At 29.5% G+C, this 13,444-nt stretch overlaps 2 protein-coding genes across 4 annotated transcripts; one reads left to right on the plus strand and one right to left on the minus strand.

The window, feature by feature from the left end:
* Positions 1–49: 49 nt before the first annotated feature.
* Positions 50–7,280, plus strand: LOC108327749 (protein DETOXIFICATION 30). Of its 3 annotated transcripts, XM_017561444.2 has the most exons (9): positions 52–527; positions 2,277–2,818; positions 4,351–4,437; positions 5,589–5,645; positions 6,176–6,414; positions 6,491–6,609; positions 6,707–6,793; positions 6,887–6,990; positions 7,127–7,280. In XM_017561444.2, exons 1-8 carry the CDS (start codon positions 111–113, stop codon positions 6,968–6,970), a joined length of 1,632 nt encoding a protein of 543 aa, XP_017416933.1. In that variant the 5' UTR covers positions 52–110; the 3' UTR covers positions 6,971–6,990; positions 7,127–7,280. The 3 variants fall into 3 exon arrangements, with proteins under 3 accessions (XP_017416934.1, XP_017416933.1, XP_017416932.1); XM_017561445.2 differs by having other exon boundaries at positions 50–527; positions 6,497–6,609; positions 6,887–7,280; XM_017561443.2 differs by having other exon boundaries at positions 6,887–7,280.
* Positions 7,281–8,942: 1,662 nt separating this feature from the next.
* On the minus strand, positions 8,943–9,553 carry LOC108327938 (60S ribosomal protein L27a-3). Its single transcript, XM_017561675.2, has one exon. The coding sequence runs from the start codon at positions 9,497–9,499 to the stop codon at positions 9,053–9,055; it is 447 nt and encodes a 148-aa protein (XP_017417164.1). The 5' UTR covers positions 9,500–9,553; the 3' UTR covers positions 8,943–9,052.
* Positions 9,554–13,444: the final 3,891 nt, after the last annotated feature.

Raw genomic sequence — 13,444 nt, forward strand, 5'->3', positions numbered from 1 at the left:
TTCACATCAATTAATTTCATGGACTTAACAGTACTGTTTCCATGCATTTTATTATCATATCTGATTGAAACAACTTTCCTTCACTGCTACGTGCATAAGCATAACCTAACATGATATCTTTCTCTTCCTTTATATCTCTTTCTAATTCACTTATTCAGCACTTCCATTTTTTCTCAAAAATCTCTATCTTTCTCTCTCCGCTGATGGAGCATTCAGATGGCAACTCCACTGAACCACAGGCTGAAGATGAATCCAATCAAACCCGTTCACAACAAAGAACTGCCGCGGTTTTCACTGCCGGTTCCGCTGACATGTCTCCTATCACCGGCCCCGGCGACTTCTATAGGGAGTTCGTGTTGGAATCCAAGAAGCTTTGGTTCCTGGCAGGTCCGGGGATCTTCTCCTTCGTGTCGAAGTACTCCCTCGGCGCCTTTACTCAGATTTTTGCCGGCCATATCGGAACGATCGAGCTGACGGCCGTCTCCGTCGAGAACTCCCTCATCGCCGGCTTCTCCTATGGCATACTGGTAAAGTCCTGCAGATATATGAAACTGCTACATGTCTTGGCCAAAATAATTATTAATAAAAACTTACTGCAAATGGATAACAAGGCTTTTCATTATTCAAAAAGACTTCTCTCTTTGTTTATAATTATTCTTTTGTTTTCGTATGAAAGTGCCTGCATGCATCACTTTGTGTCAGTACTCCTTATGTGGTGATGTTTTCCATTCGTTTTCATATAAGAATATTTTTATTTGGGAAAATATACTTTGAGATGTTCTCTAAATAATTTGATTAATAAATTATAATTTCAATAATTATTTATGTAATACTTTTTTAAAACTGAGCTTTCATTTTTATTACAAAGAAAAAATAAAAAGGATTAAGTATAGTTTTAGGTTTTGAAATTCAATACGAAATTGAAATTAGGCTCAAACTTTTTATCTATTTTAGTTCTTAAAAATAAATAATCCTTTTTAAATCTGTTTGATAAACTTTATTTTCAGTCTATTTTAAAATACGCATTTAACACGTCATAAATTTTTAACTTATATAAATTAAAATCATTATATTTGTTTATTTTAAAAGTTTATAAACTAAAATATGTCAAAATTTTAAATTAAAAAAATTATATTTATTCATAAAAATTTATAGATTAAAAATATATCAAAATTTTGAATAAAGTCAAATTTTAATTTTGCTCAAAATTCAGATTATAGAAACCTAGTTAACCCAAATAAAAATTAAAATTAGCAAAATAAGTAAGTTCAGCTCCGTAACAAGAATAAAAATGGATTGGATCGATGGTCCTCGTAGTAAATTAAGATTGAATTTGTGATCCACTTTGTCAACTTTCTTTTAATTATTTTCAATATATATATATATATATATATATATATATATATATATATATATATATATATATATATATATATATTAAAAAATATTTAATTATATATATATATATATATAATTAAATATTTTTTAATATACATACATATATATACACACACACACACATATATATATATATATATATATATATGCTTTCTAAGTTTTTAATGATAACTAATATTTTAATTAAATAAACTAAAATAATTTTTTTGATTACATGTTAAACTATTATATTATCATTTATAATTGAAATTTATGTATTAAATAATAATAACTTTTCATTTACAATGCTACTATATATTTATATCCTTAAATATATATACTATAAGAAATTTAAAATTATTTTTTATTTTTATTTTTTAAAAAAAGGGCCAATACTATTTCATCCTGCTGTTGTTATCAATTTCACAGATTGGGGGCACTAAACTAAAACGAACTAATGAATTGAAATATTCTAAAAAGACTGGTCAAAATTTAAGTGTACCAACACTCTTAAAAAAATTATATATATTAAATTTTAATAAATTATTAAAAAAAGTATGAATAGAAAATGATTAAATAAAGTGGAAAGCATATAATAATAATAAAATAAAAGTAAGACAAAAAAAAGAAGGTTTGCATGCATGCACAACTTCCATTAAAAGCGAAAAATAATAAAAAGAGAGGTACCTGAGTCACAGAGCAACTTTTGCTTTTGCTTTACTGGGTGGTGGATGATTAAGGAAGGAGGTAGATCAGTCACTTGTATATACTCTTCTGTATAAAAAATGATGAGTGAAAAAGTAAGTGTTTTTGTTTGTAATATTTTGTGTTGTTTAGGTAATATAACGTGTTTGAAAAAAAGAGTAGAATGTAACATGATAACGCTTTGTTTGGAGCAGCTAGGGATGGGAAGCGCGTTGGAAACGCTGTGTGGACAAGCAGTGGGCGCAGGGAAGCTTAACATGTTAGGCGTTTACATGCAAAGATCGTGGGTGCTACTCTCGATCACGGCTTGTGTTCTATGTTTTCTCTACGTCTTCGCAGGACCTTTTCTCACTCTAATAGGCCAAGACCCAGAGATATCTCGAGCGGCAGGAAAATTCGCCATATGGATGATTCCGCAGCTGTTTGCGTACGCGTTCAATTTTCCGGTGGCCAAGTTCCTGCAGACGCAGAGCAAGGTCATCGTGATCGCTGCAATATCAGGGGTGGCCATGGCGCTGCACCCGCTCTTGAGCTGGTTACTCATCATGAAGGTGGAGTGGGGTCTGGTGGGTGCGGCGGTGGTGCTAAATGCGTCGTGGTGGTTCATAGTGGTGGCTCAGTTGGCGTATGTGCTCAGTGGTAGGTGTGGGGCAGCCTGGAAGGGGTTTTCATGGGAGGCTTTTGGCAATCTTTGGAGTTTCTTTCGCCTATCTCTTGCCTCTGCCGTCATGCTTTGGTCAGTCTCACCTGAACCTTTCGTTTCTTTCTTTTGTCTCTTTCACTTTTTCTTTTTTTATCTTTATTTATTTATTCATAAATAATAAAAATACCAAAATTTTAAAAAAAATTAAATTAAAATTTTTAATTCTAATAGCGTTAAAGTCTTTGATTATACAATTTTAATTGTATTATAAAAATATTATTTCTCATAATTATTATTATAATAAAAATAAATATTAATAATAATATATTTGTTATTATAAATATATAGATATTTTGTTTTTCTTTAAATCAAATGAAGCCATATTAAAGAAACACGATTAAAACGAAGTTTCTTTTATACCCAATACATAATAATTATATTACAACTCTTTTGCAACAAGAAATACTCGTAAATTTTTTTTTATAAAAAAAATCAAGTCATTAATTATTATATTGTTTTTTTTTGCGATTTTAACTGCATCGTCATAATAATGATAATTATAATATTTTTTATTACAGTATTATTTATAGTAAATAAAATTAATATTAAAAAATTATTGTAAGAATAATAAAAATATTATCATTATTATTAATTATAACTACTATTATCTATTGAAATTGAAATAATATAAAAATAAAAACTTAATAATATTACAGTTAGTTTTTCATTTATTTGTAAAGTTTTGATATGTTGATTTTTTCTTTAACCTAAATTAATAAATAAATGAAAAAGAAAAAAAGAAAAACCCGACAAAACAGAGAAAGAGATGATATAACTTTCCATTACCAGTCCCTAATTATAATAATATACAACATCGTACAAGTATAAAGTATATACTTTAGAGAGTGTTTTTTATATATATATATATATATATATATATATATATATATATATATATATATATATATATATATATATATATATATATGACTATAGAAATTGTCGAACAATTTTATACTTCATTAGATTGTGAATATACCACTACTCTTATTATTTATGTTATGGAATAATTGAAAAAAGGGTTTTGACATGGACAAAACAAAAGCTGATTAATGACATATTACCATTTTAGTTGCAAAAGTTTAAACTTAAATTGAATTGAAGACATTATGTGTCTTAGTCACTAATCCAGACGAACTGAGTACTTTTTTAATTTACAAGCAAACATGTCATAAGAGGATAATTTAAAAGTAGCATAGCACATTATGTTTTATTTACAACATCTTTTATATTTTCTTATCATATTATTTATTATTTTTTATACCTTTTCTTATCATAAAAGGTGAAGAAAAATGTCATTATCAAAACAATTAAATATTAAACAAATAAAAATAAAGTGGAAAAATGGATTTGAAACTAATAAAAGAAAAGTTGGCAATAAGAAGTGTTTCATTTGGTATTGATTTTTCTTTTTATTTAAAAGAATGAAACAATATGGGTTAATTATATATAGTGATTGAAACTCTATATTTTGTGAAATACATAACAATTTAATTTGAATTATGAAATAGGTGGTATAAAAAATATATATTTAATTTTATGTATATTTTGTCCGATGCATGCAGCTTGGAAATGTGGTACTTTATGGCTCTGCTTTTGTTCGCTGGATACCTCAAAAATGCAAAAATCTACGTAGGCGCCTTCTCTATCTGGTCAGTCACTATAACAACATCTTCATTAAGGATATATCTAACAATTATATCTACAATTATAAGTTTAATACATCAGTTTTAGGTTATTTTTAATATAATAATAATAATTATTATTATATTATAGGGTTTTATTTGGTTTTTATATTATTGTTAAGATTTGCTAATAATTTTTTTAAGACAATGATGTTATAAATTTATATTTGAATTTTTTAAAATCTAGAAATATTTTTTTTATTTTTAGAATTAAAGGTGTCATTTAATATTCATAGTGCTCTTAACTTTTATAATATGGAATAATTTCTTATAAAGAAACTGGAATAGCACTTATGTTAAAAATAAGTTAATTGAAAATGGTTAAGAGTATTATTTTAGGGTTGTACCGACTGCTTTCAGAAATGTTAAGAATAGTTGATAAAGGTATGGGATTAAGAAAAACGCAAATTCTGTCTCTACATTGAATAACTTTATAGCTTATCAACTTTAATTAGTAGTGGTAGAACCACTAACCATACTTATCACTCTTTCTACAATCAATAATCACTTTTTCTATCTCTTTATTAAGTGATTTTTTGTACTGGATAATTTGCCACTAACTGCAATTATCACTTTTTCCATACAATAAATCTATCACTTTTTTTTTTCTTAATGGGTTTTGTACTAGATTGTTTGCCGCTAACTATAATTGTCATTCTTTTTCTCTATCTCTTTATTCATATGATTTTCTAGTAGGCTATTTTCTTGCCTAATGTTAGATAAACAATAAATGGTATAAAAATATAGGAAAAAGTATCACCACTTACAAAAATAAACAGAAACACAAACAAATAAATACACACACACACAAACGCAAACACATATAAAAAATGAGATGATTATTGAAAAAAAATCATAAATAGAGATGAATATAAAATAAAAAAGAGTAGATAACTAATTATATGCAGAGATAATATTGTTGAAAGAAAATCACAAATAAAGAGATAATATTAGTTTTACTTTCAAGGTATTAGATGTATTTACTTTGTAGCGTGTTCTATTTTTTCTGTATCCTTTTTTACTTTTAACAATTTTTTTTCTTTAACTTAATAATTATAAAAAATCAATAACCAGAATAAATCTTTAAGTAAATGCCCTAATTATATTTTACTTTGCAGCATGAATATATTAGGGTGGACCATCATGGTATCTTTCGGAATGAATGCTGCCACAAGGTTTGATTACACTTTATACTAAACCAAAATATTAATTCTTGTTTATTCATCTCGTTTATTTTAGTTAATATAAAATTAAAAGTTAAATATATTTTTAGTGTTAATATTTTAAGATAAATTTATAATTTGTATTTGTTCTAAATTTAATATAATTTAATTTTTAAATTTTAGAAATAAATTAATATAATTATTTTAATTTAATTGTGTTAAATTTTTAAGTTTTAAACTTAAATTTAAGTTAGTTTAATATATTATATAACTCAAATGTCATTTTTAATTCTTAAAACGTGATTTAAAAAAAATTAACATAGTTATATTAAAAAGATTATATTTATTTATTTTTAAAAGTTTGAAAATTAAATTGTATTAAAGTTTAAGGATGAATTTTTATTTTGTATGAGTAAAAAGCATAATTTCATCATAAGAATATATTTATATGTTTTCTCATAAGGTTATATAATTATCAAATAAATATGCATTCCATGATTTTGCAATTGGTTAATGTAGTAAGCTTTGAAAAAAAAATGCAGTGTGAGAATATCGAATGAACTAGGGGCACATCACCCAAGAACAGCACTATTTTCTCTTGTGGTTGCTGTGATCACTTCCATTATGATAGGACTTTTTCTGGCTTTTGTGTTGATGGTCACACGGAATGTGTATCCTTCTCTGTTTTCCAACGACCCAGAAGTGCAAAACATAGTGAAGGAGCTCACACCATTGTTGAGTTTTTGCATTATCATTAACAATGTCCAACCTGTTCTTTCAGGTAACATGTGTTCAAAGACAAAAACATCAATTTTCCTTTTGATTATTGCATGTCTCACACTTTCAATTTTATGCAGGAGTAGCCGTTGGAGCAGGGTGGCAAGCTTTTGTCGCTTATGTAAACATAGGATGCTACTACCTTTTCGGAATACCTCTTGGTCTCTTGTTGGGTTATAAGTTTCACCGAGGTATTAAGGTAAACCATGACATATATGTAAAATTCACCTTCTTAAATTGATTTATTTTTGGAAAAGTTATTTGATCATATCGAGTTGTGAATGGTTGGGTTTTAGGGAATCTGGCAAGGAATGATATCAGGGACTGTGCTGCAAACGATTGTTATTTTGGTGATGATTTACAAAACTAACTGGAATAGAGAGGTAAAATACTATGAAAATTTGCAAGTTCAAGTGAACTCTTGCTTTTGAGCATATAAACAATTAATTATTAATTTGAATTACACAAAATTATAGGCCTCTCGTGCTGGAGATAGGGTACAGACATGGGGTGGACAAAAAGTAGGGAACGACAAAGAAAACACGGAAGAAGAAACTTGAATATTGCACTCCCAGAATTGGTACGATAAGATGAAATATGACATTTCAACTCAGCTCAAAAAAGATTTACCAATTTGTACAGGGTATTCACAAACTTTTAGAAATTTTAATTTCTTGCATTTATAATTAATTTAGTCTTTAAAATGCTTTGTTTAGATAAACTACTATGTTTTCATCAAAATGTGGAGTGTCTTTGGACGTGCTGTTAGTGAAGTGATGTATTTGTGTCGTGTGGTTGATTATGATGAGAAACATTCTGGAGAAGGTCTTTCAAGAACAGAATGGAGGTCCACTGCAGAAGATTCTCTTATGGTTAAAAGTTAATTACATTGTTTTCGTGTAGACTTTCGAACTATATTTAGTTAATAATAGTTACCTTCGGACTTGTTTAAACATAAAATCCTTATTCTTTTCAGTAGCGAATTAACCAATAGGCTCAACAATAATGTTCTTAACGGGAGTATTTTTCAAAATAAGAAAAAACATGACATTTAATTAAAGGAATGATAAAGTGACAAACTTTTACATTTATTTAACAAACAGTATAAAAGTAAAATAATCATAAAATATTAAATTTTATATTTTTCAAAAAAGAAGAAAATGAAAAATAAAGAAAAATAATATCAAATAAAATGTAAAAAATTTATGCATCAAAGTATAATTTTTATTTGGATTATTATTTCTCACTTTCAAGATAGGTCTCCAGGCTTGTATAGAATGCATAAAGCTAGTTGGAGAGCTACGATAAATATTTTAAGAAAACAATGTTTCAATCCACCCTCTTTAGCCATGAGCTAGATTTGAAACTATTTCAACTTGAACAAAAATATATTGAAGGACAAACTTTCTCATGATTACTAATGTAATTCTCTTTTGTAACATGAACAATTTCACTCATGGATTCAATCTTGTTCTCAAGTTCGGTGTTTCATGATAGATTATAGAATGTTTGATATAACATTATAATTATTTGTTTGACTATATAAATTCACGTCCATGTTTGCTTTCGAGAGTACATCCAATAATTTGTAGACATGAATGAAAGGTGAAAAGATAATTCATTGGAAAGGTTGCTGAGAATGATCTCCTTAGAAAAGACTGTCCAAATTGACCAAAGTTTATGGGTCACTCTGGCCTACACAATGGTTTAGTTGACATAATATCCAACCAACCAAAGCTCTAAATTTAGTTGATTATTAAAAGGACTAAATATGATTTACTAACTGATGTTGGACTATCAATAATTTGAAGTCTATTTAACTAGCATCGGACCAGTCTCATCAAAATAAGGAAATTGGACTTCTAAATTATATTTTTAACCCCAAATCCAGCAGAAAATCTATAACATCTTAAACAATTTTGTTGGGGGACTTCTCAATTATGTTTTCATACAGTATTTTGAGTTCGTTGATCTTTTTTTCTAACCAATGTCTACAAGTGCTTCTGGAAAACAAGGGAATAAAACCCATGACTGCAAAAAACTCAATCTACAACTGCGAAATTAATCCATATCACAGCATTGCAAAACATAATTCTGCAACTTATAAAATAATCCGTATCACAGCATAAACCAAATTCTGCAAACACAAGATGCCGTATCACACAGCATTCAACCAAAGCAACTGCTACCACTCTAAAACCTTGCCCCAATAGTGGTACTAACTAAATTTAATTAAAAACTTAAGCACGCTGTAGTAATGAATCACAAACATTTACACAAATTCAGAATTCCACATCCGAAAACAAAAATCAACTCACTCAATGGCATTTCACTTCATCTCATCACTCATTGTGTACGTGGAACACAGTAACCGCGCAGCCCAATTGATGTAACCAGACCAGATATCAGAGCTCCAAAAAACAAGCGATAATTAATTCTATAAATTATCTAATCAACCAAAACAAGTTTATAAGCTTTTAGGTCAAATTTATGGCACAAATATTTAATCATCCTAAATCCGACAACAACAAATTAAAAACAAAATATATCACTTGCAATATATAATGTAAAAAAATATCCGAAACAAAACGAAAACACATTAACTTGCAATGTATATAAAAAAAAATAAAAACCGATTAAACCTAAGCGGTGAGAACAACAGCGCCCCCAGCTTCCTTAATCTTCTTCTCGGCGATCTTCGAAATAAGCTTGGCTTTCACAACGAAGGGCTGGTTTTCGGGTAGGACGCCTTTCCCAAGGACCTTAAAGTATCCATGCTGTGTGACGTCAATGACAGGGGCAGTGTCCTTGGATTTTAGAGCTTTGTCCTTTGCCTCCTGGGGCAGGAGAGACCAGAGCTTGTCGATGTTGACGATGGGGCAATGGAACTTGTTGCGGAGCTTGTGGAAGTATCGCATTCCCACCTTCCCGAAGTAACCAGGATGGTACTTGTCGAACAGGATCCGATGGTGGTGCATGCCACCGGCATTTCCCCGACCACCGGGGTGCTTCCGGTGCTTTCCGATACGACCGTGACCGGCGCTCACGTGGCCACGCTTCTTCCTGTTCTTCTTGAATCGGGTCGTCATTGCTCTGCTCTCTGTCTTCGGCCGCACGAGCTAGGGTTTGGGGATAAGTAAGATTTATTGAGTGAGCTTTATCTCTTTACTCCTAGGGTTTGGAATTTATTGGGCTTTTGTGACTGAGACCTAATGGGCCTTACATATGGGCTATTACAGTCTGCAACCCATATTATACTAGTCACCCGCTTCTTTTCAAATATCCATTTATGCCCTTTATGTTTTATAAATTAGAAGTCTATGAATTTGCCGAATGCTTGTGTCATCGTGGCCCTTGCACGTGGAACATCATTACACAAAATACGTATTATTGTAGATAACAAACAAAAAAGTTATTTTCCATCTCATTATTTATTTTTTTGTCAATTTATCTATGAAAAAATACCTACAACAGAATCTTAAGAAATAAGTTTTTGCTGTGCTATTTTTCATAAATTTAAAAAAATGGTAGATAAAATAGGTAAACAAAATGGTAAAGTATAAAAGGTATAATTAAGTTTGAAAAATTATGATAAATTTAATAAATTTTAATTTATTTTTTTATTGAATTTATTAAATACTTAAAAAATTGATTGTATATTTGTTGTTTAATTTTTCGTTTGACTGTTAATTTTGTATGGTAAGGTTCATATCCTCGTGTTAATAATCACATAACAAAATTAAGAGTTATATTATCATATTAATAAAAAATTAAATAATAACAACTTTATTGAAATATAATTTTTAGTATAGAGAACTAAATAATGGTATTGAAGTGATAAGTGATTTAAAAATAACGAAATTCAATTATTTTAATATTAAAAGGTTTTAATATAACTAGTTTTATGATAAATTAGTTTCATTATTTTAAAGCATATAATTTTTTTACAAAAAAATTTCTAAAGTTGTCTGGATTTTTTTAGGAATTATCATCTCTTGTCCATTTGTTTGAAGATCGAAACCACTTAAGTGATCATCATAGTGAAATATTCAAGTTTAATCGATCAGTTTCTCATATAAAATAAGTTGATTTTTCATTTTTGTTTTTCTTGCATGCTAGCTCTCTTTGTTTTGCATGTAAAATTTAAGTCTTCTATAAGATTATCTACTAATCAATGGAGCCAATAGTGACTCCAATCGTATTTTTGTGGTTTTTAGGAGCATATAGAAATTCTTGTATGTTGGAGTTGTTTTAGGCTTTTTAAAGCGGTTTAATCTTCTATCAGATAAGAGAAGCTAATAATTGCTTTAATCTGTGTTAAGAAGTATGAATTCATCTTTGGTAGGTTATGAGAATGATGTTTGATTGAACATGTTATCATTTAAGATAATTATTTAGTAGTAATTGTGTTTGATGAATGAATTTGAAGTATGGATGAATGTTGTTGTGAATGATTGTGAATTGGTACTTGCTTGAACTTTGAATGTTGTTGTTTGGAGTTCTAGGAGGTACAAATTTGTTATAGAATTAAGATTAGTGAAAATGAAGTGTTTTTGGGCTGGTTTTCGATCTAAATTGAGGTTTTGGTAGGTGCATTTATATAAGAGTGATTTTGGAACTATATCTTGTTACCCCCATAAGGTGCATTGGTATTTTAAAAGATAATGATTTTGATGATGTAACAAGAGAAGAACTCGAAGAATGAAGTTGTAGTTTATTTAAAAGCACTTTTGTAGACTGAAAATGTATTAGGAATAACTTTGAACATGTAAACACTTAGAAATTTCCTGTCTTTAAGATATCTGCGCATATAATCGATTATTTGATGTAATAATCGATTATCACGAGCCTTTTTGAAAAATCATTGCTCTCGCAGATAATCGATTATTGCTTGAAATAATCGATTATCCTGGTCTGGATGAGAATTGCCCAAGTCTCGTAGATAATCGATTATTCCTTAGGATAATCGATTATCACTCTTTTGAAAACCCTGTAACGGACTTGAATAATCGATTATTACTTACAATAATCAATTATCACTGGCAGTTGTATTGTGTCTTTTTAATTTCAGACTTGTGGGCTATATATAGTTGTCTAAAACCCTTAGAGGGTTTATCTAAGTCATTTGAGAATACACTGTGATATGAGAAAGTTCTCAAGTGTTAGTTCATTACTCTTGTCAAGTCTTGTGAGTAGGAGAAGCTCGCGCTTTGTGTGTCAAAGGTCGGAGCGGTTCTCTTCAAGTTGGCAAAGTTGTTCTCTTCCGGTTCGTTAGTTGAAGGAAGATACTTGTTGCACTCTTCTGGTTCGTCTGTCGAAGGAAAGTGTTGGTTACTCGTTTTCGGTTCGTTTGTCGAAGGAAGGTTTTGCTTTTCTATTTACATTCACTATTCTGTAATCTATACAAACTGTGAAACTGTTTTTAATGAAAAAGGTTAATCACTATTCATAGTGATTAACGACTGGACTTAGAATATTTTGATTCGAACCAGGATAAAAATCATTTGTGTGATTTTTTTTACTCCCTACACTTTTTACATTTTCTGCACATCAACTGTTTGATAAAACGTTTAAGAGAAAATTAAAGGAACCACTTTTAAAATTGACCGAACAAGCTCTTTGCTTTTAACAATCTGTATCGTACTCTGTGTTTTTGTATTTCCCCTGCGTAATAACGGTATCAATTGTTCCAACATATCTGATGTTAAGAAGTTGTTTTAAAATCATTACAAACTTGTCTAGAACTTTTATTAACCATAAATCTTATGTTGAGTTGGTAATTAGTTAATAGGTTGTTTTTGATCTATTGTAGGGGTTTTAATAGGTGAAAATCTAAAGGAGTAAGCTTGTGATAAAATTGAAGGTTTAGGGTTTGTCGTTAAGTCAATCGTGACTTGTTTTGATATTGATTTTGCTAAATTTTGGTTTATAATGTATAAAATTGGTTATATGTATTTTTTAATGGTTGGGTTGGTCTAATGCATATTGTTTATGACCAAATGAGCAAAATTTCATCAATAAATGTGTTTTTGCATCAATCCTAGTGTCAGAGAAGTCAATTTGGTCATTTGGATAGGTATAAAGTGCATATAAATTAGAACAACAAGTTTTTGTAATCTGATATGACATTGAGTGACCATTTGACAATGTTGCCAAAACAATGAGCCATTGTGCTCCAGGGCGCTAAGCGCTCCATTTTGGTGTTAAACAATGTTTTTACAAAGGGTTTTTAGGCATTGGGCGAGTCTAGTGTCGCTAGATGAGTTAATATTGAATAATGGTTGCATGTTTCAGGGACTGAGTGAGTGTTCTCGCTGGGCTTAAAGAACTCTCTGTTTGCGCTCTCATTGGGCATTGGGTGAGCTCATTGGGCGAGCATGGTCTGGCGTTGAGCGCCAGGATTCTGGCGCTGGATGCCTTGTATTTAGGTTTAGGTTTTTGTTTACTTTTGTTTTGTTTCTTATAGAATGGAAATGTCTTGATACTTTAATAATTGTCTAGTAATATCTATTGAATTATATGATGGTTTATACATGAGGTTATATATGTGTTTAAGTATGGTTTAAAAAGAGTTTCTAAATGGAAAATCTTAATGGTTGTTTCAAGTAATGTATGTATTATTATAGGAACTCAATCTTGGGGGATATCCTAACACTCTAATAGTGATGAATTCTCAAGTATAAAATGGTGATACATGTGGTAAGAGTAGTAAGAGGTCATAATTTATGACTTTTACCTTTACCTAAGGCGTTTGACGGACTAACCTTGTATGTGATATGGTGAAACTCATTGACAATGGTTCTGCAGAGCAGTAGAAGTCATCACAAGTGTATAACGTACCATAACTCGACAATAATATATGTATCCGGATGTTTCAGTCTAGATTTTTAAGATATGTTGTGTTGTGCTTAGTTTGAAAGTGAAATATAATATATGCTAATTTATGAATTTCATGTTTTATTCTTTTGATATTAGCTTACTTTGTTGTGTTTTTATGTGTGTGTGTTTGTTTTCTCTTTTACAAATGATGTGTG

The sequence above is a fragment of the Vigna angularis genome, chromosome 10 (genome assembly GCF_016808095.1).
Source record: "Vigna angularis cultivar LongXiaoDou No.4 chromosome 10, ASM1680809v1, whole genome shotgun sequence".
Taxonomy (NCBI): Eukaryota; Viridiplantae; Streptophyta; class Magnoliopsida; order Fabales; family Fabaceae; genus Vigna; species Vigna angularis.

Coding starts and splice junctions, on each gene's coding strand:
- LOC108327749 (XM_017561443.2), top strand. CDS start 111: ATGATATCTTTCTCTTCCTTTATATCTCTTTCTAATTCACTTATTCAG. Junction 6,415..6,490: donor TGTCCAACCTGTTCTTTCAG/GTAACATGTGTT, acceptor AATTTTATGCAG/GAGTAGCCGTTGGAGCAGGG. Junction 6,610..6,706: donor AGTTTCACCGAGGTATTAAG/GTAAACCATGAC, acceptor GTTGGGTTTTAG/GGAATCTGGCAAGGAATGAT.
- LOC108327938 (XM_017561675.2), bottom strand. CDS start 9,499: ATGACGACCCGATTCAAGAAGAACAGGAAGAAGCGTGGCCACGTGAGC.